Here is a 26,771-nt window from a genome sequence, read left to right as displayed (position 1 = left end):
GCTTCTTTTTGGAAGGCCAGTCCTTTGTAGTCTTTTGGCCATAGACCTGTGTACATAACTCAGTGTATATATAAAAGCATGTTTGTTTGTGAATCTATTATCCTTCTTTTCTATCCCGAGATGATTACTGTCAGGGGATTTCTTTTCGCTTCCGCATGTGCAATAAAATGGAAAGGGTCGGCGACTCGTCCTGGGAAGTCGCAAATTATTATCAACCAGATAGGGATGGGCACGCGCTTGGGGTCCGGGGCGTGACAAAGTGTGTGCTCTTTTCCTTGAAGAAAGAAAAACAAAATAATTTTCCCATGTTATCTTTTTCTTTTTTCTTTTTTTGTCTATCATGTCCATCTAATCTAACGAACGCGATTTGCTATGTTTTCCCTGGAAAGTAATGACACCTCTGCTTTTCCTTTATATTTTCTATTTATTTAATGCTAGCATGACTCCTATTCTGTAAATAATTCATGTTTAATGTCATAATCATGTCATACTTCTAACGATGCTCGACGTCATCCTTTTTGAAAAGTAAATGAAATAGACGATATGTTCATACACCAATAACCACCATGTGCTTAGAAATTTTTAAGATAACTATTTTTGCTTCAAATAAAAATTATACATTGGATTAAACAGACAAGTGGCTGCCTTTCCACTTCTCTAATTAAAGGCAATAGATATCCTTCTTAGCTTCTCCCTATGATCATATTTATTTTTTTATTCAGAATCGCATCGTTCACGTTGTGCGAAAAAAACAAGTGATGGGCTTCGTGCTTTAATTGCATTAGATTAAAGTTCATCGGCTTGTTCGATTAGAAATACACGACAGCATGATGAAGTTTGAAGTCACTAATGATTTCTTTAGGATAATACTTATTTGTCTCTCTATTAACAAATAAGAGATGATTGTTATGTTTAAACAAAAAAATGACCAACTTTTTGTTGTTATAGACATGTGATAAACTTAGTCAATGGGAGAAGATTTTGGTCATTTATGAACAAAAGTATTGACAATTATAAAAATCGACTACTTGATGAATCCATAACTTGAAGGAATTGATACAAAGTGGAGTTGACAATCTCTAGTACAATCATCAAAGATGTAATCATTAACATAGTGGAGTAAAGTAACCATTCGTAACATCTATTTGTGACTTCCGCCCCTACACACAAACAAACAAATCTACTATCTTTGAGTTATCTTTGCTTTTCTATAGTGCGCTTTTAATTTCCAAACTCACATCATTGATTAAATTCTTATAGGTATATTTATCTCAAGTGTTGTGTCGTCAATTAAATTCAGTCATAGTTTGTTTATATTTGGTTTTGTTGAAGTGATTATATTTTTCAAGCTTTGTCGTCGATTAAATTCCAGTGCACTTTGTGTTGGGACAATTTCGTTTCAATCAACAATGATGCTTGAATGAGAAAAGAGATTAAAGACAAGGAAGAAAGGCCAAAGTGTGATTAAAATATAATTTACATCCCTAACAATAGCCAGAGAGGAAGAAGAAAAGTCTAACGTGTGACTTAAAATATAATTTACATCCCTAACAACAGGCAAAGATGAAGAAAAAAGGCTAAAGCATGATTAAAAATATAATTTACATCCCTAACAACATCCATACTGGATCTCACAGCTCGAGTCCTGTCGCTTCTCACTCCTTTACAAGTGCGCATTGCTTGACTTGCACTCGGTCACATAAAGCAAGTCGTCCATTCTTATCGGATCATAAACAAATTTCAAGCTCGAGTCCCGTCGCTCCTAAGTCCTTTACGGTCTGTTGTTTTGTTCTCCTGCTTTGCATATCTATTCTGTAACTGTTGCCTCCCTGTAATAATACTCGTGCTGCTGTCTAAAACATTTCCTTCCAGGATCTGGTGAGAGAGTCAGGATCAAATGGAAATTACGAAAATTCTTGCAGAAGCCCAGGATCTATGGATGAAACTCAATCTCCGAGTGGCGATCCTTGCGAGCCTAGCTCTTCAAGCCTTCCTCATCTTTTTTGCGCCCATTCGAAAGAGGCGGTCAAAATGGTGGATCACGACTCCCTTGTGGTCAGCTTACTTGATTGCCGACTCGGTCGCCCTCTATGCCTTTGGACTCATTTCCAAAGCTCAAATCCATGGGGGTACTTCAGACTCCCCGATTGATGCATCTGGTCACCTTTTGGCTTTTTGGGCTCCATTTCTTCTGCTACACCTGGGAGGACCATACACCATAACCGCTTTCGCGCTCGAGGATAATGAGCTGTGGGGTAGGCACTTGCTTAATCTTTTCATCCATCTATTCTCTGCATGCTATGTGTTTTACCAATCCCTCCCCGGTAACAAGCTAATTGTCCCATCCATCCTCATGTTCATTGGAGGAAGCATTAAATATATAGCGCGAACACGTGCTCTGTATCTTGCAAACTTCCGTATACTCCGTGGTTCCTTGCTCCCATCTCCTGATCCTGGGCTGAACCACGCCAAGATCATGGAAGGATGTGTTGCTCAGGAGGAAGCTAATAGCCAACCTTTAATAGCCTCGTTGCCGTCCAGTGATGTAGGAGTGGAAGGTGAAAAATTTTTGGACGACAGAACAGTGATAAAGGAGGCGTTTTTTTACTTCAAAAAGTTCAAAGGCCTCCTTGTGGATCTCATCTTCAGCTTCCAAGATCGCAACGAGAGCATGCGATTTTTCAGAAGTAGAACTGCAAAGGATGCTTTTCGGGTCATTGAGGTTGAGCTCAACTTCTTTTATGATCTTCTTTATACCAAGTCTGGCATCGTTCACTGTCCATCAGGGTACATTTACCGAGCTATCTCAGTTATTTGCATTGTTGCTGCTTTTGCAAGTTTCTATTTCCTGAACAAGCATGGTTTTCACAAATATGATGTACAGATTACATACGCCTTGCTCCTTGGAGCTATTGGCTTGGAATTTGCAATCCTTGGTATGATCCTTTGCTCGGACTGGACAATTGCAAAAATAGAGACATCTGAGAAACATCATGGAAGTTTGTTTCAAGGAAGCAACTTCATAGAGTTCCTCCTCAAATTCAAATCTGAAAGTTCGCCATTTGCATTGCATATACTAAGTGCTAGATGGTCTAAATCTGTCTCCCAGTACAATTTGATAGATTCTCGACTGAGAAGGTGGCCAAAATGGTTTGAGAAACTGATAGATGCTCGGTTGAGAAAGTGGCCAAAATGGATTGAGGAACCCCTTAGTCTCATCCCTCTGAGAGAATTTTTTGATGACTTGAAGTCTGGACGGGAAGAACCATACAACGACAAATTAGGTGAGCTGATTTTTGATGAGCTAAAACGGAAGGCATCAATTGCAAATGATTTGCAAAGCATAAAAGAGATGTGTGCTACTCGAGGTAAATGGGCTCTGGAGCATACTAAAACGGAGGTAGATTGTGAAATCTTGCTTCCATTTATCTGCGATGTTGATTATGATGAGAGCCTTTTACTATGGCACATTGCCACTGAACTCTGTTACATAACGGACACTAAAACTTATGAAAGTACAAACCACCAACGAGAAACCAGTAAGGTCTTGTCAGATTACATGCTTTATCTTATGATCAAACAACCCGGCATGATGTCTGTAGTGGCTGGGATTGGCCAAATAAGATTCCAAGACACTTGTGCTGAGATGGACAGGTTCTTTGAGGAAAAACTCTCTGATGAGAACAAAACGAACCAACATGCCTGCCAAAGTCTCCTTTCTATTCCTACAGAAATGAAGCCTGCTGATGTGAAAGGAGACAAAAGCAAATCTGCGCTGTTTGATGCGTGTATTCTCGCAAAAGAGTTGGAAAAATTTGGGGAGACCAGATGGGAGATCCTGAATGAAGTATGGTTGGAATTGTTGGCGTATGCTGCAATCCATTGCCAACCAAACATGCATGCTCAACAACTTAGCAAAGGAGGAGAACTTGTCACCTTGGTTTGGTTATTGATGGTACATCTTGGCTTGAGCAAACAATTCCAAGTAGAAGGGGGCACCATGGATACTTCAGTGGAGTGATGGATGGTTGCCGAGTCGGCAAAAGATGAGCCTCCTACGAACAAATTCCATTGCAAATCTCATTTTATTTACACCTTTGTTTCGTTTGTTCATGTAATAGATGTGCTTATTTGCTTTGACTGCACATTATTGAGTGTCGTTCCCTGAAAACTCTAATTATTGAATATCTCTAATATCCTGCGATTCTGTGCACTTCTTCGAACCAAATGACAGAAGCTCACGCAAATTACATCCAAATTGCACTAGTTTGATAATTATGTCGCAAGTTTAATGTTGTGCCTTTAATAGAAAGTAACATTTTTATGTAAAAATTAGAGACTATCAATTGCTTCGTTTAGTACATATTCTTCGTATGAATGATCATGCCAATATAAATGCTAAAATGTCTCTGACTTTTTAACAGTGTTCTGGTTTAAATAGGAAAAGGTAAACCACAACTAATACAAACGAATTGGTTTATTCTTTTTACTCCCCCACCAGAAGCAAACTGATCAACCTTGGTTTGATCTCGTCCAAATTGTGTTTTCCTTGAACACCCCAAGGAAACCATTTTCTTCTTGTACGACTACCTAAATTTACTATAAGCAAGATGATGCGAAAAACACGCAATAGAACAATAAAATAAACAGAAAAAGAAAATAAATCAAACACTGAATTTACGATATTCAGTTGATGTAACCTACCCCACTGAGAGAGTAGCACCAGATTTCACCATAAATCAAGCAATACAATGAAAATTATAGCCATACTCGAATCAATTCAAATACTCTCGTTATTTCCTAACTCCCAATTTTATCCAATAACTCGCACAATGTTAAGCCATCACAATTACTCGCAAAATAATTTCTCTCAATCTCACAAAGTAGCATACAAAATTTTGGTCACAAAATTTCATCAGCTTCAATGCCCTCAAATTTTTTCGGCGTGTAATTCACAAATAGCGTTACCTTTGGTGCCCAACTATTGCACAAGCAAAAAAGGTACACCATAGTGTACTAGCCACAAGAATACCAAAAGTCAAGATTGAACGCTAGTATATACTTCCAACTAAATTAGGAAACCTTGTGGCCAACTTCTAAATCGAACGATGAAAGTGATTTTCTTGTTTTGTTAAGAAAATTTGTCCTGGACTCTTTTTAGCATGTCTCATTCAAGAGTTGCACATCAGATCGCATGCTATTAGATTAGGTTGTTTTCACATACTCAAATTCAGGACATATTATTAAAATCTCACCTTAGCTCAATGTTTGAGTCAAGCCACATGAGCTCAACTACCATAGAGATCTTCAAAGTCCAAGCTGCACTTGAATTTCACTTTAACCGTAGAACTTATCATGACACCAACTTCACCTACAACATTAACTATTGCACAAGAATTTGTAGACATAACCATTGTTGTATCAATAGCTATCAAAAGCTCGAACTTGGACCTTATCAAAGTTAGTAGCTATAGCCTCCGTTGGCTCTACAAGCGAAGCCTTGTTGTCTGTGTCAATTACAACGCAAATACCCTCTACCTCAGGAATTCCTTATTGCAACTTCATCTTGAGCTGAAAATTTTTCAAATTTGTATAAACACTATCACAATCAATTGTGTCCAAAGTATTGGTGATTTGTCAAATTGTAACTTCTTTGCTAATAATAGGTATATGTAATTCTGAGTACCGGAACCGATAGCCCCCACTCAACTTGTATGTAGCTTAGAAATTGCTCTTTCTTATCTTCCTATCGAGTTTATCACTGTTAGGATTCGACTCACAATCACAAGAAAATATATAATAAAATGAGAAAAAGAAATCAAGACACAAGGTCTTTATCCCGATTCACCCTTAAATTAGGACTACATCCACTAGACGATTCCACTACACTTCTCTGGGGATATCTTTGTCTTCCTATCGATGGGGAATATGAGTCACACCCCAACAATCATAACTCACTTGAACATAACATGGGTACAAAATATTTTAAGAATAGAATAATCAACAATTTTACTTGACTACACTTTATTGGGGGGTTCAACACCCAATGATAGTCGAAGTGAATCTAGCTTGCCATACTAACCATAGTCTGCTAGGAATTTCCTACCATACCAACACCAAAGAGGATTTTATGGGATGTGTTTAGTAATATTTTGTTCATCAACTATGTAACATTTTGTAGTTCACTAGCACTAGTGTAGTTTACTATACCCCTTTCACACAGAATCAACATTGTAACTTCAATTTTTATTCCATACCACTATAAGTTTGCACATGCTTGATTGTCTTACCAGTCTCATTTTTTTTTATAAAAGCTCTCAATTGTCTAATCTTAAAAACATCTAATAGTGCCTCGGCGTAAACATCCAAGTCCTTCTTGACTAGCCTTGATATCTAATAGCATTAAATTAAGCTCCGTCATTTAATTCAATCATAAATACATGATAGCATGTTGAAGTTTTTTAAATCACTATTAACTTCTTTAGAATGATACTTCTTTGTTTCTCTAATTAATCAAAATAGATTATGATTCTTGGGAATGCAGTTGCCCTCACAAAGCTTCTCTACTGAATATCTGAACAGCTAAACATGATTGCTGCTATTACATTCACCTCTTTTTGGCAAGTGTGGGGGAAAAATGGGACTACTGGTCTTAAAGAACCCCAAAATAACTTTAGAAAACAACAAAAACAATGTGAAATTTGCATATACCAGGTGATTGAGACAAAATGACCATGATCACTTGTTTGATTATACAGTACTTAATCACAAATGGGACATGGGATGACAGTGTGGACAAACCATGTGATATCCCGAAATTTGACCCATTTCGAAATATATAAAATGGTCATTTCATCAATGCACTTATGGCTATTTTATTCTAAACCGATCACTTACAAGTTAACTAATCTATTGGGTGAGGCCGTAAATGGTTAAAAACGCATAAAACCAGAGAATTCGATTAGGAATCGATCGCTCGACCATAAGAATCGACAATGGTCAATACTACACTATTATAAGTCAATTAGTGAATGATTATAAATTGATTCGATGGAAGTACATAATCAGTTCGCGGGTGGTTCCACTTGATTACGATATTTGCATTGAATGACAATAAATCGATTTCCTATTGATCTTATGCTCATGGTACGTAATTGAACCTTCGTAGTTACATGACAACTGATGGTCGTTCATGATTCGAAGAGGCATAAACGTAAATAGAAAATTATCAATCACAGGTCAACCGCGCAAAAACCTCTAAAAGCCGCCTAATAGCTTAGGTAGTACTAAAGTCGCATGTGATCGATTTTAACCATAAAATTTAATTCGATTTTAAGTATCGAATTTTCGAGGGTTTCAAGACTAATCTTTTGGACTACGCCTCATTCGCCCGTTAATTTATCGACAAGCATAAAATTTTCGAAAAAAGAATTATCGGATGAAAATTGGACGTCGGGAAGAGAAGCTAGGCCAAGCGAGGGCCGTTGGGCTCATGGCCATGTGGATCGGCCAAGGAGGCCCAAGTGGGCCAAGCCTAGCCCACCAAGCCCAATTCAAGCAAGTAGGCCCAAGGGCAAAATTGAAAAACTTGGATAAAAAAGTGTGTGAAATGTCCAAAATGCCCTTGCATTTATGGACTAAAGGATGAATGGAATAGAGAAAAGGAGGAGAGGGTCTTAGGGGATTTTGTAGATTTTCTAATAATGAAAATCTTGAAATATATATATATATATATATATATATATATATATATATCTCCTCTCCTCATTCTTTCCATCAAATGACCGTACCCCCCTCCCCTCTTTTTTTCTTCTTATTCTTGTTCTTGTTCTTCATCTCCATCTCCTCCATTTTCGCCCACCTTTGACTGTTCCTCACCGCCATCCACCTGCGCCGTGTTCGCCATTCCTCGCACTGTCTCCACCGTGGCAAGCCACCACCACCAAGCCACCCCAAGCCAAGGAGGCCATGGGCCTCAACTTCACCAAACCGCCGCCGTTCATGTCCCCGTTAGAGTTGGGAACAACATATCCTCGACTCTATTGCACCATCATCGCCACAAGCTTGCCAACATCGAAAATCCGTGAGTTAACTCCTAATCCTTAATTAGGAAGTTAATTGCGTTTATGGGTAAAATTAGATTAAGACTAAGAGAGATTTTTCTTAAATAAGGACAATTAGTTTAAGTAACCATGATGAGGTTAAGTAACCGTAGTTAGTTTAAAGTAACCGTGATTAGGTTAATTAACCATAGTTACTTTAAGTAACCTTGATTAGGTCAATTAACCATATTTACTTTAAGTAATTTTGGTTAGATTAATTAAGCATCGTTAGTTTAATTAATCGCAATTAGCTTAATTAACCAGAGTTAGCATAATTAATTATGGTTAGTCTTAGTTAATCATAGATAGACTAATTAATTATGATTAGTCTTAATTAATCACAGTTATTGTAATTAATCGATGTTAACTTAAATAATCATGTTAACACTAATTAATCACGATTAGTTGGAATTAATGACGTATTAGCCGTTAAGTAGAATTTTATACTTGATTTATTGGGTGAAATTATGTATAATTATAATTGTTTGATTTTGTAATGCCATGTTATTGATTGCTCAAATCATAAGTTTAAATGTTAATTTCAAAAAATGTTTATTTGAAAAGAAAACGGCAAACTTTGAGGTATCGTGTTTGGACACTGTGTTTTATGTGCTAAATGGGGCGATGTGGTTTTAAAATAAAAACATGCAAAATTTGGTAGGTTGATTTTAAGTACGTGACCATGTGTGATTATTTTACAGGAATTTTTAAATGTAAAGATTTTCCAAGGTCAAACTCTTTTACACTGGGCTAATTGACAGCAAATAAGAATTGACTTAAGTGTTGACATGCTTATATGATCACTTAATTGAACCCGTACCCAATGGGAGTTTGGGGACGATGCCTGATGTCTATCGGATGTTCGGTGAGGGTTCAAATGTGGACTCGTGATTGAGGCCGGACCAATACTCCTTATGGAATGCCGTCTAGGTGGAGGTTCCAAATAATGCCATGCTCAATGGAACGGGACAATACCCAGTTATGTCGGAAGACCACCGACTGTTGTGTTGACCATGGCCCAATGGGTCATAATAATCAAAATACACGTGAATGATTGTGTTGCATTGCTCTTGATTATGAAGTAAAATTGTGAGGCATAATATGGAACGGGTCAAAGTAGGTTGTTCCTTATAATCGAAATCCGTGTGGATGCTTGATGCATGAGAATTAAGTGTTTTGGTTATTGATTATGCTTGTTGCCTTGATAATAGCATATGTGATGTACTAATATACATGAATGTGCCAAAGCGAGGTAAGATTGTATGCTATTATATGTTTAGGCTACCTTTGAGATGAATTTGTGTCCTAATCAAGGCTTAGCCGTTAGCTCACTAAAATTTATATCTCACTCTGTCGTTGTTTAAATATTTTCAGGCCCATAGTATGGAGAACCATTGCGTGCAGTTTGGGGCCTCATTGGACCAAGACATGAGTGTGATTGGCATCACATTTGGTTGGTCCTTGCGTGAGAGAAGTTAGGTCAACTCTGACTCTGTAGGTTTTTGAGACGGTTGATAAGAAGTGCCGTATAAAGGCTTATAATTATTAAACTTCCTAGGACTAACAGTGTATAAATGAAAGTGCTACTTTTAGGAATGTTTGCTTTATACTATCTCTATGTGTTATGATTGATTGGGTGATGTTTATATCAAATGTGTCCACTTGCGTTTAATTAAAAGATAAAAAAAAAAAAATTGGATCGACGACGTGTCTTGGGACGTCGCATTTTAATTGATCATCATGGGATGTTTGCGCGCTTGAGGTTCGGGGCGTGACAGGCCACCTCCCAAAATAGTTGCAAGTCTCTCTCCTTTTCCTAACGACTTTGGAATTAAAAGATATCTAAGAGAGCTGTTGCACAAACAAAAACATGTTTATGCATATAATACGTCTTGCTATCTTTCCTTGTATGGAGGTGGCGGCACATCTCGTATATTAGCAATAGGTGAGTCCAACACAGTCGGGAATTGCATCGAGTGTCTCCTTAAAGAAAGACTTCATCGTCTACGAGGTGTAAGACCACATTAAAGTTAATCAAATGGTCAAGGCTGAAAGACACAAAAGTTTAATATAGTCAAAATGAATAGCCTAATGTACAAACATACAGTGCAATGCTAGAAAGCTGCATCAACTTGTCGCTTCCACAAACCATTTCCGGGCTCTGAATGGAAAAGACCAAACAAAGGCTGCAATATGTTAAAAAATAAAATTATTTAAAAGAAGCTTTATATTGGCCAAATAAGAAACAGATGATCCATCACACTCGGCACCAGTCCAAAGGGCTAATGAATCCTCTCGATGTCACGCCCCGAACCTCGAGCGCACGCACACCCCTAGGTGGTCAATAAAATTGCGACGTTCCCAGGATGCGTCGCCTGCCCAAACGAATCATGCACAAGCGGAAGCAAAATAAACAATCCCCAAACAACAACCAACATGGGATAGAAAAGCATGACAACCATATTCACAAAACATACTTTTATAAACACGCTAGGTTTGTATACAAGAGTCTATAAACAAAAGAGGCTACCGAGCTAACCCTATCCCGGACCCTATCTCCTTGAGATCCGAATCTATCGCGACACCATCAGATGGGTCAGCTACCCCCTCGCCTACAATGACGGGTACCTCGAAACCCCGAAGGGGACCTTCCCGTACCCATTAGGCCCATGACAAAACCACGCCCTAAATCAATGAGGTACCAACTGTGGTAAGCCCTCATCGACCAAAATAGTGGTCACGATGAACTCATGGAGCCAGGGACTCCCGGGGACAGGAACGTCGGTACTTTGCTCGGTAAACCCCCGCGGCTGTCCAAAACAAACCGGACGAGCCTCCATCTAAGGACCTGTAAAAAGTTAAACCACGACGGGGTGAAATAATGTCTCAGCGAGTTCACGCCCTAAACCCCGATTAGGAAGGTAATACGCCTAGAGGCAGTCTAACCATGCATCACAGAAGACTCACCTTGCCTCAGCGCCTTCCTCCATGTCAGTACAGTTCATATAACAGATGCATATAGTAAATGCACACATCAATTGGAACGTCTCACTCATATCTCAATCAATCACAGGGGTCCCGATTATAAGACCAAATTGTTATGTCACGTCACATTCTATACCATAGAATTTTGTCCCATAATCAGGCACGTTTATCTCAACCATTCATGCGTTCCAATTGATTACGGCCCCACGGGCACGACCTACTCGACATTCGGCGGTTTTTCAGCATAGCCGAGCATCGTCTCATCCCTTGAACACGGCAACGTCTACCTCTAAACGGCATTCCCGAAGGAGCTTTGGTCCAGCCTCTACTACGACCGGCATCCATTGACAGGAGCATTCCATATAAGAGCATCGTCCGGCGTAAATGCTCGCAATGGGTTCACATATTAGTCACACGACCATCCAATTCCGGCCGAGGACACCGTGCATTGCACTCAAATGCCTCAATTAAAATAATGTGTTTGGCCTATTTTCTTTGTATTAAAAACACCCGGTAAAATAATCCTGTGTGGGTACACGGTCAGATTGAACCTTAAAAATTGATATATTTCCTTTTAAAAATCTCACTATTTGATATAGTACTTAAAAATAATTTTGGTGTCAAAACCCAACACTCGATATTTTCTAATTAAATATCAAAATTTCATAATTTTGAAATAATAACTGAAAATCAACAATCATCACTCAATTGCACAAATTAGCACTCAATTGCATAAATTGATTACACCACAGCAATCGACACAAAATTCTGACGATCGGCTATCCCGGTATGATTTCTGGAAAATATTAAATAATTAAATAAATCACTAATTAAGCTTTAAACACTAATCTAACCACCTAATAATGCACTAAGCTAATTAAATCATACAATCTAACTAACCCTTAACTAATCTAATCTAACCACCTAATAAGCCTAATTAACCAACTAAATCACTAATTACACTAATCTAACCACATAAATCAAGCTTAGCCTAATCTTATCCTACCCTAAGCATAATTAACTCCTTAAATAGAGTTTAGAGAGTAAACTCATTGGATTTACGAGCCAATGAGTTCACAGTGATGGCAACGCAGAGGTGAGCGAGACTCGAGCCTACGGTGACACCCAACGAGGTCCGAAAAAGGTTGGAAATGGGCCACAAAGGCTCAGCCCACAGTTGAGATTTCAGCTCTATTCAAGGGATGGACCGAAGGGCAGAACGGCGGGACACAGGCCAAGCAAACAGGCGGAGGTAGGCTGGCGGCTCAGGGGTGCGACGGCAGCTTGGACGAGCGACGAAGGAACTTAGGCAGAGCTATGACAGCAGCCAGGGGCTTCGGGATGGCAGCTCGAGCAGGGACGGCGCAAGCTAGAGTCGCACGGGAGAGCAAGACGGCATGCGGGCGACTGGTGAGCTCGGGCGAGCATGCGGCTTCGGCGGTTGACGGCTGGAGGCTGGCTTGGCTTCCTCTAGTTCTTGTTGGATTTCTTCTTCAAAGACAACAACAATGGAGATCAAGGCAGCAAAGAAGAAGAAGAAGGAGAGGTTGCTACTAGAGAGGGGACAAAAGCCACAAAAGTCCACTCTAAATATCTAGTTTCATCATGCTTTGGCTCCCAAAGTTACCGGCCATTATCCACAGCCCTTTTCCTTCCCCATCTTCTCCAACAAGTTAACTTTGATGCCAAATGTTGAGCAGCCTGTGACATCCAGATTTTCGGGTTCTAATTTCGACTGGATAAATAGGGCCGTTTACGTTCAATTGAAGCCATGGATTGTGAAATTGGGATACAAGTGGGCTACATTGGTAAGGAAAATACCAATTGGAATGATGAGGTGTTGAATGAAATTATGGGAGTCAATTTGATTTAATTCAAGAGGAATTAAGGCCCAATTGGAAAGAAAACCTAGCAAAATTCGTATGCCACACTTACCCCATATTTTGGCCTACCTAAATGCTTCTAGAAGGGGGTATATTTGTCAAAAATTGAAGGGTGGAAGACAGCTGGTGGTGGCCCACGTGTGGCTGACCTAAGAGAGAGAGAGAGTGTGAGAGGAAGAGGGGAAATTGATTTCTTCTTCCTTCTCTCTCTCCTTCGTCGACCGAACCCCCATCTTCCTCTTCGGCTGCTCGACACCATGGAAGCCGAAGACCGAGCTGCCGTCGCCGCCTCTCGCCGCCGTCGTCACACGCCCGCAAGCCACCGGAGCTGCTCGCGCGCACCCAAGCTCACCGCCGAACTGCCGTCCACGCGCGTCCGCCCCTCTCCTCCCTCTGGTTCAAACAGAAACGGAAGCAGAAACAGAAGCAACAACCATCGTCGGTGAAGGAGCTGCAGTCACGCCGGAGCTGTCGGACCGCCGCCTGCTCGACCGCACGCCGCCGCTCCGCCGTTCGCCTCGTCCTGTCGAGCTGTCACCTCTGTCCAGCCTCTGTTTCGCCTCTGGTCGGTCTCGTTCGGCCACCTCAGGCCGCCGCCCGACCTCCTCCGGCCACCATCCGGCCTCACCAGAGTCCTCTCGCCCTCCGCCAGCCTTGTCCAGCTCGAACCAGCCCCGGATCCGCCCTCCTTCGCCCCCAACCAACAGCGCACAGAGAGTGCAGAAATGGGTATCGCAGAGGGTTTTGGCCCCTTTTGGCCGCCTTCCCGAGCCCGGATGCTCGGCCCGCTTTGAGGAAAGTCGATCCTCGCGTCGAGCCCGTCGTTTTGTGTGAGTTTTACTCACTAATGCCTTCTTAGTGCGCTAATTATACTTAAAGGTTGATTAGTGTTAATTAAGTGTAATTAGGTTGTTAGATTAGAATTGATTAGTGATTATTAGTTAATTGCTTTGCATATTAGTGGTGTGATTAGTGTAATTAGATAGAGAATTACATGTAGTATTTATTGGATGCTTCTTAGGATTTTTCCCGTCCCTTATCGGGTGTTAATTAAGCGATTCGGGCCTAGGTGGTATTTTTAGGAATTAAATATTAATTTTCGAAATTAATTATTTAATTATTTATTTCCGGAAATTCAACTGGGATGGCCGGTGACCGGGATTTTATGCCGATGATCGTGGTGCAGACCGTTTATTTAATTAAGCTTTATATTATGCTAAATTGAATTTATTGTATTTATTTATTAATTTTCGAAATTAATTATTTAATTATTTATTTCCCGGAAATTCAACGGGATGGCCAGTGACCGGGAGTTTATGCTGACGATCGTGATGAAGTCCGTTTATTTAATTGGGCTTTATTTTGAGTTAAATTGAATTTTTAATATTTATTAATTATTTATTTTTCGGAAATTAAGATGGAGATGGCCGACGACCAAAATCTCGTGCCAATTCTCGTGGCGCAGTCCGTTTATTTATTTGAGCTTTGAATTGTGCAAAATTTGATTGAATGTCGAATTTAGGATATATTCCTAAATGGTTGTGGTTAATTATTTCATTGAGAAATCGTTGAGTATTGAATCTTGAAAGTGGTCGAGTGGGACCATAAAGCCATTGATTCTTGAAAGTGGTCGAGTGGGACCGTAAAGCCATTGATTCTTGAAAGTGGTCGAGTGGGACCGTAAAGCCATTGAATATTTGAAAGTTGCTTGGTGGAGCCAAGATTACCACCTATAGCAAGTTATGTCCTAAGGACCGTGATTCATATTTGTAAATTGAGTTGGAATAGTTGAAATGACCGGAAGTGGTCTTGTGATTATGTAATCGACTAAGTCGATTGAACTTTGCCTTGATCCGATTGTCGTGAATTGATTGATTGAGTGGAAAGGACCGTGAATGGTCTTGTTGACATGTAATCGACTAGGTCGATTGATTGATGATTCGATTTGAGTGTGACTTGATGTGATTCATTGCCTTGGGTTGATGTTGTGAATTGAATGATTGAATGGAGATGACCGTGAGTGGTCTTCCTGATATGAAATCGACTAAGTCGATTAGATCGATGTGTGCCTATTCGATCTGTGATGTGATTGCTTGGGTGCCTATTTGATTTGTGCTAATATGCAGGTGGAATCGGAGGCCAAGGTAAGTCTTCTAACTCATGTTGTGAGTAGGCAGCCCTAAGGTGTATTAGTTTATTAATCGGGTCTTAGGAGGTAGAACTTGCTGAGACGTTGTCTCAGTGGTTATTGAATAACCATTTCGGGACTGGATGAGGAGCCTAAGGAGCATGAATCTGATGAGGAGATCCATGTTGAGGAACCTGAAAAGGAGTACGTGAAGGAGAACCCCGAAGATGATCCAGAGTAGGATCCTGATGACGATTGTTATAGAATCAATTTGAGTAGAAACCAATCGTTTTAGTATGGCTTGTATATGAGCATAAGGGTGTTGGTTTTCAGGTTCAATTTCCTAGTCCTACTTGTATATCCCATTGCTTTATTGTCTGGGGATTTTATAACCGCTTCTGCATGTGCATATATATAAATGAAAGGGTCGGCGATACATAGTCCTAGGATATCGCATTTTTAAATCGACCAAAAGTAAGGGATGTATGCGTGCCTGAGGGTCGGGCGTGACACAGCCCCCCACCCCCCGGGGCCTACGAATTTGAGACATTTCACCTCCAAATCCATTCAATTCCCCTCCAAATGACCCCGATTCAATAGCCAAAATGCCATGGTAGATGCTCACATTCAATTCTACACTTTTCCTCACCAAATGCTACAACTTGGAGGCCAAAAATGCACCCAAAAATGGCCATCCGAATTTACCGGTCCAATATCGTCCTATTTTGATTTTTCGCCGAAAATCCGAACTCGCCGAAAATTCTTCGGAGAATGAGTCGACGTTCCTAAAATAAATCATGATATGACAGAACTTTCAATTTCTGAAATTGAGTTCAATTTCGTGGTTAATTTCAATCGGACGCCATTTTAGCATGACCTAACTTATCGAGTAGTTTTTAAGAATTTTTTTTAGCCCATTTAACCCGTGGTCAATTATTTTTTATTCACATTGTGCATCTTCGACTCATAGGAAACTCTCGATTGTCGTGAAAATTTCGAGGTTTCAAATACAAGCACATGGTACAGAAACGATAAAAAAAATCGGTTTGGTGATGTTCAACGAGAATTTTGCAATTAGGTGAAATCACCCACACTTTAATTACATGCCTTGTCGAACCGACCTATCTCTGGTCTCTGATTGATTTTGACGGTGCCGTATTGACCCTTGCAAATTAGCACAGTCGAGTAGTTGATTTCTGGTCGAATTCTCAAGTCTGTTGCATTTAGATTCCTTAACGGCTTCACCTGATAGACTAGTTATCTCGTGAGTGATCAGCTCAGAAAAAAATGCTATAGATGCGTCGAAAAAAGCCCATTTCGTTTAATCAAAAACATGATTGAAAATTAGTATGTCACACTCGGTGCTGGACAACTCTCCGCCAACGTCATGCCTAGATAAGTGCCCTTACAATGCCCATAGCTGAAACATCAGCTACAAATGGCCTAGACTAATGGATCTTAAATTTTTCCAACAGTCGCATAGTAAAGCAAAGGCCACTAAAATCCACCCCTATAACACTACAAAAAAGAAGAGATTATCTAGTTAAACCATTTCCTCCATCCATACCTTCGCCAAATCACGCAGAGTTGTTTTCTTTCCATAAATTTCGAGAACAGCATCTCCATAAACTTCATACTCTTTGAGGACCTGAGAATTGGAAAACTGTGAGGAGGCAAATACTGAAGCAAACCAGAGGCAGTGACTAAGCAGATAATAATATCCAGCCACAAGTACAATTATACCTGACGGTGCGTGACCCTACTGCTTGGAACACCATAAACAGCACTATCTACATATGCCAAAGTCTGCCATGGGCTGTTAAAATTTATAATCAATATCAAATCACTGAACAAATTTTGCAACCATAAAGCGAGCACCGCTTAACTGAGCTAAACATCTAATCAAGTATGATCGTTATTGTTGCATTTTATATCATAAAAAAATAATACCTTCTTCAATATCATAAAACATTCCCTTGGATTATTCATCCTATTGCAGTATGGCCTACAAATTTCAAAGATAAATGGCGAAACTTACTGAAGCAATTAATGCAGAACTGGAAGCACCTTTACGTAAGAATTTGATAAAGCCCTATCTGCTAACCATGTGAAGACATGGATGGACCAATGAAAGTTATCTTCGTTGTGTCATACGTACTTATTATAGGCAGCTCGTCCAACCATTGCACCATGAGCTCCTTCCAGCAATGCCGCATTCGCCAGTATTCACAAATATCCATGAAAAATTGGTGAGTCACGAATGTCATTTCAAATGATGGTGCTAAAAATTTTACCAATCAGATTATTACACAAACTCAAAACAAAACGGCAGTTTCCCTAGACTACGTAATACCAAATCAAGATCTCAATCTATCCATGAGCTAGTCAAGGTCAGCTTAATTGGTTCGATCTCGATTAAGTTTGAGCTGCTAGATAATTAAGTTGAGTCAGCTTGAGTTCAATTTTTGAACTCAAGTAGCTCCTGAGCCTAATCTCGTAATTAAATTCATCTTTTGTTTTCATTGCAAGACATTTAAACAGAACAAATTATCAATTATACTGTTATAAAACTTGAGTTTAAGCTGAAGCTCGTATTTGGGCTTAACTGACCGAGGCTCATATTTCATAAGATAATGATCGAGTCTCTATTATTCAATACGAGTTGAATTAAATTAATAGTCTGTGTCAACTCAACTCAGCTCCACTACGCCTTAGATACAGACATGAATTAAAACACTGTTCCCAATCAAACTTTCCATTGAGAATGTGAAGTACATAAACCAATTTCCACATTCATAAAAGATTGCTTAAAAAACGTTGCATTATATACTTAAGCTCCACTTCTCACTTTGACATGCTTGCAGTCAAGCAGAATATATACTGAATAAACAAGACAAGTAGATCGCTTTGCCTCCTCTTATTGATCAAGGAGATCGATCACCATGATATAGAGGCCAATCATTCATGTCCGCTTCCAAGTTCAATACTTCAATCTAAAAGTAACTGGACTAACTTATAATTTTACTTCATCAGTAGAGTTTATGCCTCCATCTATTGTAAACTTTAAGTCTGGAACGTCACTCAACAGACCGAAAAGTATTCATATCTGCATACGAGAAACTGAAATGATAAGCTGAACATACTGTATTCTTTCCCCAAGCGTGATAATTAAACCGTTTAACAAAAATAGGTTTCCAGGTACGTACTTTAGAGGAGGAACCCGACGATTGTCTGCAGGGCTGATGTCATTGAGTAGTGCCTTACGAGAATGTATAATGAAATGTCTCATTGGTGAGAGAGAAGAAACCATACAAATGAGAATCACCTGTAGAGTAATCAAGCACCACAAAGTTAGATATAGAGGCATCGCGACAGCTCACTTAAAGGTTATGGTTTTACTGAAGACTATACTGCAAAGAACTTTTGGGATGTAATGTGGCCAAAAGAGGAAAATTTATACAGTAGTCAAACCATCTTTGCTAAAGTGGCCTTCATAACCAGTGAACTGAGTCCAAAAAGAGGCAATTTGTAGGCCAGGAACCGTAAATAATTAAATATTTGTGAGCCTAACAAAGCAAGTGCTTCGCCGTGGCGCTCCCTCTACCTTAACTCTAATCTTACAACGAAGGCTCGATGCAAAGCAGTTGTAATCCAAATTAAACATTAAATTTCCTCTAAGTGGCCTATACGATGCCTATAGCTGCAACATCAGCTATAAATGACCTAGACTAATAAATGTTAGATTTTTCCAACAGTGTTCTTGGAAGCCTCAAATTCTAGGGTCGGCATCACGCGGAAACAGTGTTCATCGTGATTTTTCAAATTTATTTTTGTTGTTGATCAGAATTAGTTTTAAAGGTTAGGGACTGGATTTGCATTGCATTGAGTTTTTGCTTTGGTTTGGTATTCTGGTTGTTTGCCATCTGAAGTTCTGAACTAGTGTCCAATTTGCTTTGATGCGATTGAGTTGCACATTCTCGCAAAGGAATGAAGCTACTACATCGAGCTTGGATGATGTTCTGAACTCTGTTAACTGTGTGATGCCTTAGGATAATTAGTTGTCAATGCCTGAATTGTAGTTGTGCTTGTGAAGTCTCTTGTTTGTTGTTAGTCTTGGGTTTCGTTTTTCTTCTTCTTTGTCAGGACGATGAGAACCTGCAAGACAATGAAAAAGAGAGAAATGTGAATGAGGCTAAAGCTAAAATTGGAAACAAACAGTGTTAAGCTCGTACACAAGAAGCACCAGATGACAAAAGAAGACTCTCTCTCTCTCTCTCTCTCTCTCTCTCTCTCTCTCTCTCTCGGCTTCAAACTGGTACGTCTTCTCCTGAGGGACGCGGAACAGTGACAGGTGGGATGACCATGCTTTAATGAGAAGAGTGGTTAAAGAGAAATAAAAAAAGGCTGAAGTGAGATAAAGGATAGAATGTCCATCATGAACAACAGTCAAAAGCGCTCTGCTTTTCATTCTCTTAGTTTTATTTGCACTCCGCCAGCTTCTCTCTGAATCCAGTTCTGCTCTTACTACTGACCTCAGCCCAAGTCCTGTCACTTCTAACTCCTTTATAGCTACGCATTGCTTGACACTCGGTTGCCTGAAGCAGGATGTCCATTCCTATCTGATCTTAAATAAATTTCAAGGTATGATCGACTCTATGCATTCCATGGTCACCTATTCTGTTATCGTGTTTTCCAGTTTGCATATCTATTATTGTTGCCTTACCGTGATACTCATGCTGTCTAAAAGATTTCCTTCCAGGATCTGGTGAGAGAGTGAGAATAAAATTGGCAATATGAAAATTCTTGCAGAAGCCAAGAATTTATGGATGAAACTCAATCTGCGGGGGCCGATCCTTACGAGCTTATCTCTGCAAGTCTTTCTCATATTTTTCGCACCCTTTCGCAAGAGGTGTTCAAAAAGGTGGATCGTGAGGCTCACCTGGTCAGCTTACTTGGTTGCTAACTTGGTCGCTGACTATGCCCTTGGACTCATTTCCGAAGCCCAATTCACTGGTGGCCCTTCAGAATCCAAGGCTGATGCATATGGTGACCTTATGGCATTTTGGGCTCCATTTCTTCTGCTACACCTCGGAGGACCTGACACCATAACCGCTTTCGCGCTCGAGGACAATGAGCTGTGGCGTAGGCACTTGCTTAATCTCTTGTTCCAATTAGTTGCTGCAGGCTATGTATTTTATCAATCGCTGCCCAGTAACAAGTTGATTGTCCCAACCATCCTCATGTTTATTGGTGGAACCACAAAGTACATAGAGAGAATACGCGCTCTGTATATTGCAAGCTTCAGTAAACTCCGTGACTTCTTGCTTACGTCGATTGATGCTAGGCTGAATATCCGTTCTTCAATGGAGATGATGCCGGAGCCCGATATCGAATCCCAAGATGTTGGAGCGGAAGATAAAACCAAATTGGACGACAGAGAAGTGATAAAAGCTGCATGTTTTTACTCCTTATACTTCATAGGCGTCCTTGTAGATCTCCCCTTCAACTTCCATGAACGTAACCGAAGCAGGGAATTTTTCAGGTGGAGAACCGCGAAGGATGCTTTTCGGATCATTGAGGCTGAGCTCAACTACTTTTATGACGTCCTTTATACCAAGGCTCTTGTGGTTTACTATCCAATAGGATTTCTTTCCCGTACTATCTCAATTGGTTCCATCATTACTGCTTTTGCACTTTTCTATGTCCTGAACAAGCATGACTTTGACGAATATGATATACTGATTACATACACCTTGCTCCTCGGAGCTGTTGGCCTGGAATTTGTAGCTCTTATTATGCTCATTTGCTCTGACTGGACTATTGCTCATTTAGGGATATGTGAGGAACATCGCAGATGTTTGTCTATAGGAAGCAGCTTCATTGAGTTCCTCCTCAAATTCAGATCTGAAGGTTCATCATTTGCATTGCATATTCTCCATGCTAGATGGTCTAAATCTATCTTCCAGTACAATTTGATAGATTCTCGGCTAAGAAAGTGGCCAGAATGGATTGAGAAACCCCTTGATCTCATCCCTCTGGGGAAATTTCTGAAGGACTCGAAGCCTGGATGGGTGGAACCATACAGCGACAAATTAGGTGAACTGATTTTTAATGAGATGAAACGTAAGTTATCCTATGCAAATGATTTGGAAAGCATAAGGGAGATACGTGCTGCTCGAGGTCAATGGGCTCTGGAGCATTCTAAAACACAGCAAATTTGTGAAGAGTTGCTTCCATTCATCCGTGATGTTGATTATGATGAGAGCCTTTTGCTATGGCATGTTGCCACAGAGCTCTGTTACAATACCGACACTGATGAAAGTACCGACCTGGACAATGATGAAACTAGGAATCATCGTGTCAATAGTAAGGTCTTATCGGATTATATGCTTCATCTTATGATCAAACAACCTGTTATGATGTCTGCAGTGGCTGGGTTTGGCAAAATAAGGTTTCGATACACTTGCGCAGAGACGGACAAGTACTTCAGTGATAATCGTGAAGATATCTTTGATAAGAGTGAAGCGAACAAAATGACGGAAAATGCCTGCAAAATTCTTCTTTCTGTTAAACCAGAAGCGAGGTCAGCTGATGTGAAAGGAGATGGAATCAAGTCTGTGCTTTTTGATGCGGGTATTCTCGCTAAAGAGTTGAGGAAATATGGGGAGACTAAATGGGTGATCGTGAGCGAAGTGTGGGTGGAATTGCTGGCGTATGCCGCGATCCATTGCCGACCGGATATGCATGCTCAACAACTTAGCACAGGAGGAGAACTCGTCACCCTGGTTTGGCTATTGATGGTACATTTTGGCTTAAGCGAACATTTCCAAATAGTCCGACCCTAGAAGAAAACCGATCATTACATAACGTGATGGGAGTAAGTCTCCGAGTCGGCAACAGATGAGACTCCTACGTGCGAATTCCATTGCAAATCTCACTTTGTTTATGTTTGCACCTTTGTGTGGCGTTTCTTCTTGTAACCGAGTGTTGCTTCTTTGCTCGGACTGTGCATTGTTAATAGTGTCCTTCCCTATGAGCTCTAGCTGTTCATTTTCTATAATATCCTGCGATTCTGTGTGCACTTCTTTGAACCAAATGAGAGAAGCTCACACCAATTACATCCGAGTGCCCTGATTCACAATTCGCGTCACAAGTTTAACGTTGTACTGTTAATAGAAAGTAACATTTTTAAGTGAAAAATTAGAGAATATCAGTCACCTCCTCTAATACGTATTCTTCATATTGATGAACCCCATCCAAACGCTGAAATGAAATGGGCAAAACGTAAAGTTGTAAACCACAACTAAACCAAGCCAACTTGTTTATTCTTTTTACTCCCCAACCAAAACCAAACTGATGAACCTTGGTTTGATTTCGTCCGGATTATGTTTTCCATGAACGCCTCAAGTAAAGTTCTTCTTGTACAGCTAGGCTGGATTTACTATAAAAGCAAGGAAGATGTTGCACAAAATAAACGATCCAATATTAAAATAAGCAGAAAAAAGAAATAAATCCACCATTGCATTTATCTAGTTCGGTCAATGTGACTTAGTCCATGGAGAGAGCAGTACAAGATTCCTTAAGCGATGTGATAGAGATTATAACCATACTCGAGTTAGCTTGAATACTTTCAATATATCTCAGCATCCAATTTTACCTAAAACCTTACACATTGTGAAATAATCTCTCTCAAACTCATAAAGTAGAACATAATATCTTAGCCCTTCAACGCCCTCGGATTCCCTCATGATAAAATTCACGAAGAAGCTGTAGCTTTAGTGCCCAACTATTGCAAACGCAAGGCACACCATTATGCACCAGCGGTAGGAAGACCCAAACCCACGATTGAATATAAATATATATTTCCATCTAAATTAGGAAACCTTGTGGCTGGCTCTTAAATCGGACGAGGAAGATGATTTTCTTGTTTTATTAGGAAAATTAGTCCTGGATTCTTTTAGCATGTCACGTTCGAGAGTTGCACATCGGGTTGTATTTTCGCGCAACATTAGATTAGGTTTTATTCATAAGCTCAAATTTAATACATATTTTAATAATCTCTACCTTAACTCAATATTTAAGTCAAGTCACATTCGCTTTGTTGAAACCTAGAAATTATTACTCTCCCACGGCCCCTCATAGGCTCCACTATCATAGAGATCTTCCAAGTCTAAGCTGCACTTAAATTTTTCCATGATCGTGGACCTTATCAAGATGCCGACTCTACTTGCAACATTAACCACTACATAAGAATTCGCAAACAACCACCCTTGCATCAATAACTATCAAAAGATCAAACTTAGACCTTATCAAATTCAACAACTACAGTCTCCATTGACTCTACAAGTGGAGCCTTGCTCCAAATTATCATTTATATAGATTACCATACAAATACCTTCTACCTTAGGATTTCTAATTGCAACTCTATCTTGAACTGAAAAATCATCTAGATTTGATTAAATACCGCCACAATCACTCCTATTTGAAAGTATTAAAGGCTCATCAATTGTAACTATTCTACTCATGATAGGTGAATTTAATTTCGAGCATCACAACCGATAACTCTAATCAACTTGTATGAAGTTTAAAAATATGCACTTTTTTACCCTCCCATTGAGCTTATCATAACTCACATGAACGCAAAGGGTACCAAATATTCCAAGAGTATAATAATCAACAACTTTACCTTACCGTAGGGTGTAAACAGGTCGGGTCGGGTCGGGTTTTGATGTTACCCGACCCGACCGAAACACATTAAACTTGCATAATGGGTACCTAACCCATCCAGTCTTGGATTTTCTTTTTTCTATTTGTTCCATTTAAAATGTAAGTATTTTTAACCCAATACGAGTTACACTTAAGTCATTTTTTTATTTATTGTTTTTCTGCGTCTTTGTAAAGTCTGATTACCTTAATTAAGAATATCGCTCATTTTGTTTTGCTTGTTTTTCAACTAGGTATTACCATTTAGAAAATCGCTCAACACGTATCAAGCTAGATGCGAGCTCCTGAATGCCAATCTAATGGCAGAATCGATACCATTGAATATGTACGAAGCTCTTGGTAATTGGGATTTCTTGCTTATATATGCTTGGACAACCAAAAATGCTATCTTGCAGATTTTTCTCCCTTTTAATGACCTGAACTAGCCGACTGCTATGCAATATGTCCCGCGGTCCAATCCACGAAAAAAGAGACCCACACCAGATAAGCACACAGCTCCAACTGGACTAATTTTAAATGTTCTAAACTCTGATTTAACTGAGAATTTATTCCATGAACCAGCAATCAAGATCAGTATCCCAGGACCCCCGACCCACAATCGAGAAGAACATGCAAGCTTTGAGTTTGGCCTCACAGTAAATGCAACAGTCATGTTTCCATAGTCATCAACTACCCCCTAATTGCGAATTGAATTACTACCATACACTGCAGCAACAAAACCACAAGCCCTCAATCTTTTTCACACAAATCTTCATATTGATATCTCATAGGAGTTCCATCAGCCCACCCAATACCCATAACGTGTGGACTAACAAAGCGAGCTGTTCATCACTCAAAACTTCAGATGTTGCATCAGGAACGGCAGCATTGGTTCTGGTTACCTCTACTGGAGGTGCTTGACTCTTGGCAAAACGGCGATAGAGCTCTAAATTTTCCCTTTACGGAATCCACAGGCCAAGTTTCACACATTCCTCTCAAACATCTTCCTACAATTCTGGGTGCAAATTATCATTAGCCTTCAAAAATTACAAGAAAATAATTATGTAACTATAATCTTTCTCACTCTTTCCTAAAGGAAGAGATATTTGCTAAGACAAATAGAAGAGACAAGACATCGAAAGTTTGATAAATGGCTGTACACCAATCTTCTATAAATCAGGGAAGGATGGACAGCAAAGAATTGCTTTCAACCAAGACTTGGAAATGCCATTACTGAACCTGATTAAAAGAGACATACCCTTGGATACAGGTGTAGAGCTAGAGGAAAGCTAAAACTCCAGATGCAAGTGCAATTTTTGCCAAGAAAATTCTAACCCAATGTCCTTGAGATGGAGTTTAAGTGTGTCGCTGGTCTCTGCTCAGAAAGACAATATTATGTCATGACCAAAGCCAATAAAAGATCTAGTGATAGAACAAAATTCCAATGTATAAAACACATTGTATTGCATCATTATAGCATATAAGGGAAGCGCACATTATGGTGCAAAGCATGCCCTCCATTACAAGCTTCATGCACCAGTTCAAACACAGCAAGGTCAACCAGATTGGGGAAAGATTCAGTACTCACCCTGTCTCAACCCAAAACTTAAAATCTGTAGACACTATAACCCACACTTACATCTGTAAATTTCTCTTAAACTTTACAGATGAATGCATAATAGAACTTAACCTACTCACCCTGTCTCCCCAATGGTTCTATTGATTTCTCTTGCATTTTATATCTAAAAAGCATTCGACTATATTCTCCCACTACTACTGTGTATGTAGAATGTCTTTTATCTGTTTCTTTCATTGTGGAAGCACATTAATCGTACATTAAGCAGAGGGGAAGTGGTATTCTTGACTAGCGTGCGTGGCAGTATTCTTAAAGTTCCATTATTTCCTATAGGCGGCTCTCTTCTGTGCATTTCTGTGCTATTTTGATGCATGATCTAGCAGGATGTTTCGATTAGCTTGCCTGTCCTATTATCAGCAAGATCAAAGTCAGTAAATGTTGCTGATTTTTGCAAGCTATTTCACACGGTGGAATCTCTTAGTACTCACTCTTGATACACATGGATTGAGCCCTAGTACAAATATTAAGCTCCTGACATGATGTAGGAATAACTCTAACAAGAACTCCTATACCAGTTGACTTAGTTGGAGAAGCGACAGATCGCATAAAGAACAAAACAGGGCTAAAATAGAGTTGAGTTGAAGCTGGAACAGAAAAAAGATATTTATGGTTTATGAAGAACCAATCATGTTTATTGAATGAAGAAAGCTAATGAGTTAGAGACTTGGACTTATTTATACTGAAATACAGATAATAGACGATCTTGATCTCAAATAACATCTCTAAACTCAACAATGCAATCTAATTGAACATTTGCATGACTATCATCCGCTCGATCGCAATCGCGAGAGAATCGCGTTTCGAACAGAGGAACCGATCTACGACGCACCCAAGAACCCGAACCGAGGACGGAACGAGAGGGGAACCCGGCGCGCGCAGATGGGTACAGAGCCCGGTGCTGCTGTCCTGGACTGAGTGGACTCGACCCAAGAGGCAGAGCCATTGGTGGAAAAAAAGCAAGAAACGGTGGCGAATTCAAGAAGCAAAAGCTATGCGCAGAGACGAAGCATGAATGGCGTACCTCCACGGCCAAAGACTTGTCCAATCTCCAGGAACAACAGCTCCCACAGAACTCGAACCCTAAACGTCAAAATTTCAGCTCGACCCTTAACATGGGAAGGGGAAGGGGAAGGGTTTTCGGCGACGGACGGCGACGATCGATTGATTCGGCGGCGGCTAGGGTTCCGGCGTTGAGACGAGGGGTGGCGACGGCGAGGCGGCGGCTCGTCGATCGGAGGGCGGCAGCGGAATCCACGAGAAGGCGCAGTCGTCGGAGAAGAAGACAGAGCCGAAGACTATGAGGGATTTCTTTACGTGTTTGTGTTTCTTAGCGG

General features: G+C 40.1%; 2 protein-coding genes, 1 long non-coding RNA gene and 1 pseudogene across 4 annotated transcripts; 2 read left to right on the top strand and 2 right to left on the bottom strand.

The window, feature by feature from the left end:
* The first annotated feature begins 1,897 nt into the window (after nucleotides 1–1,897).
* Nucleotides 1,898–4,021, top strand: LOC120288717. The gene has a single exon (XM_039302828.1). The coding sequence runs from the start codon at nucleotides 1,898–1,900 to the stop codon at nucleotides 4,019–4,021; it is 2,124 nt and encodes a 707-aa protein (XP_039158762.1).
* A 5,955-nt stretch (nucleotides 4,022–9,976) lies between these two features.
* LOC104423581 lies at nucleotides 9,977–19,711 on the bottom strand (annotated as a pseudogene).
* LOC104423602 lies at nucleotides 19,601–22,134 on the top strand. The gene is made up of 2 exons (XM_039303417.1): nucleotides 19,601–19,739; nucleotides 19,858–22,134. The coding sequence occupies exon 2, from the start codon at nucleotides 19,892–19,894 to the stop codon at nucleotides 21,941–21,943; it is 2,052 nt and encodes a 683-aa protein (XP_039159351.1). The 5' UTR covers nucleotides 19,601–19,739; nucleotides 19,858–19,891; the 3' UTR covers nucleotides 21,944–22,134.
* A 2,205-nt stretch (nucleotides 22,135–24,339) lies between these two features.
* LOC104430435 lies at nucleotides 24,340–26,771 on the bottom strand. Of its 2 annotated transcripts, none has more exons than XR_005546855.1 (3): nucleotides 26,459–26,771; nucleotides 25,060–25,176; nucleotides 24,340–24,816 (listed from the first exon to the last, which is right to left on the bottom strand). It is a non-coding gene; the product is annotated as an uncharacterized LOC104430435 (long non-coding RNA). The 2 variants fall into 2 exon arrangements; XR_722612.3 differs by having other exon boundaries at nucleotides 24,340–24,838; nucleotides 26,459–26,770.

Source organism: Eucalyptus grandis, chromosome 10 (assembly GCF_016545825.1).
Source record: "Eucalyptus grandis isolate ANBG69807.140 chromosome 10, ASM1654582v1, whole genome shotgun sequence".
Classification (NCBI taxonomy): Eukaryota; Viridiplantae; Streptophyta; class Magnoliopsida; order Myrtales; family Myrtaceae; genus Eucalyptus; species Eucalyptus grandis.
The sequence above is the reverse complement of the archived record's forward strand: the minus strand, read 5'-3'. Positions and strand labels throughout refer to the sequence as shown.

Coding starts and splice junctions, on each gene's coding strand:
- LOC120288717 (XM_039302828.1), top strand. CDS start 1,898: ATGGAAATTACGAAAATTCTTGCAGAAGCCCAGGATCTATGGATGAAA.
- LOC104423602 (XM_039303417.1), top strand. CDS start 19,892: ATGAAAATTCTTGCAGAAGCCAAGAATTTATGGATGAAACTCAATCTG.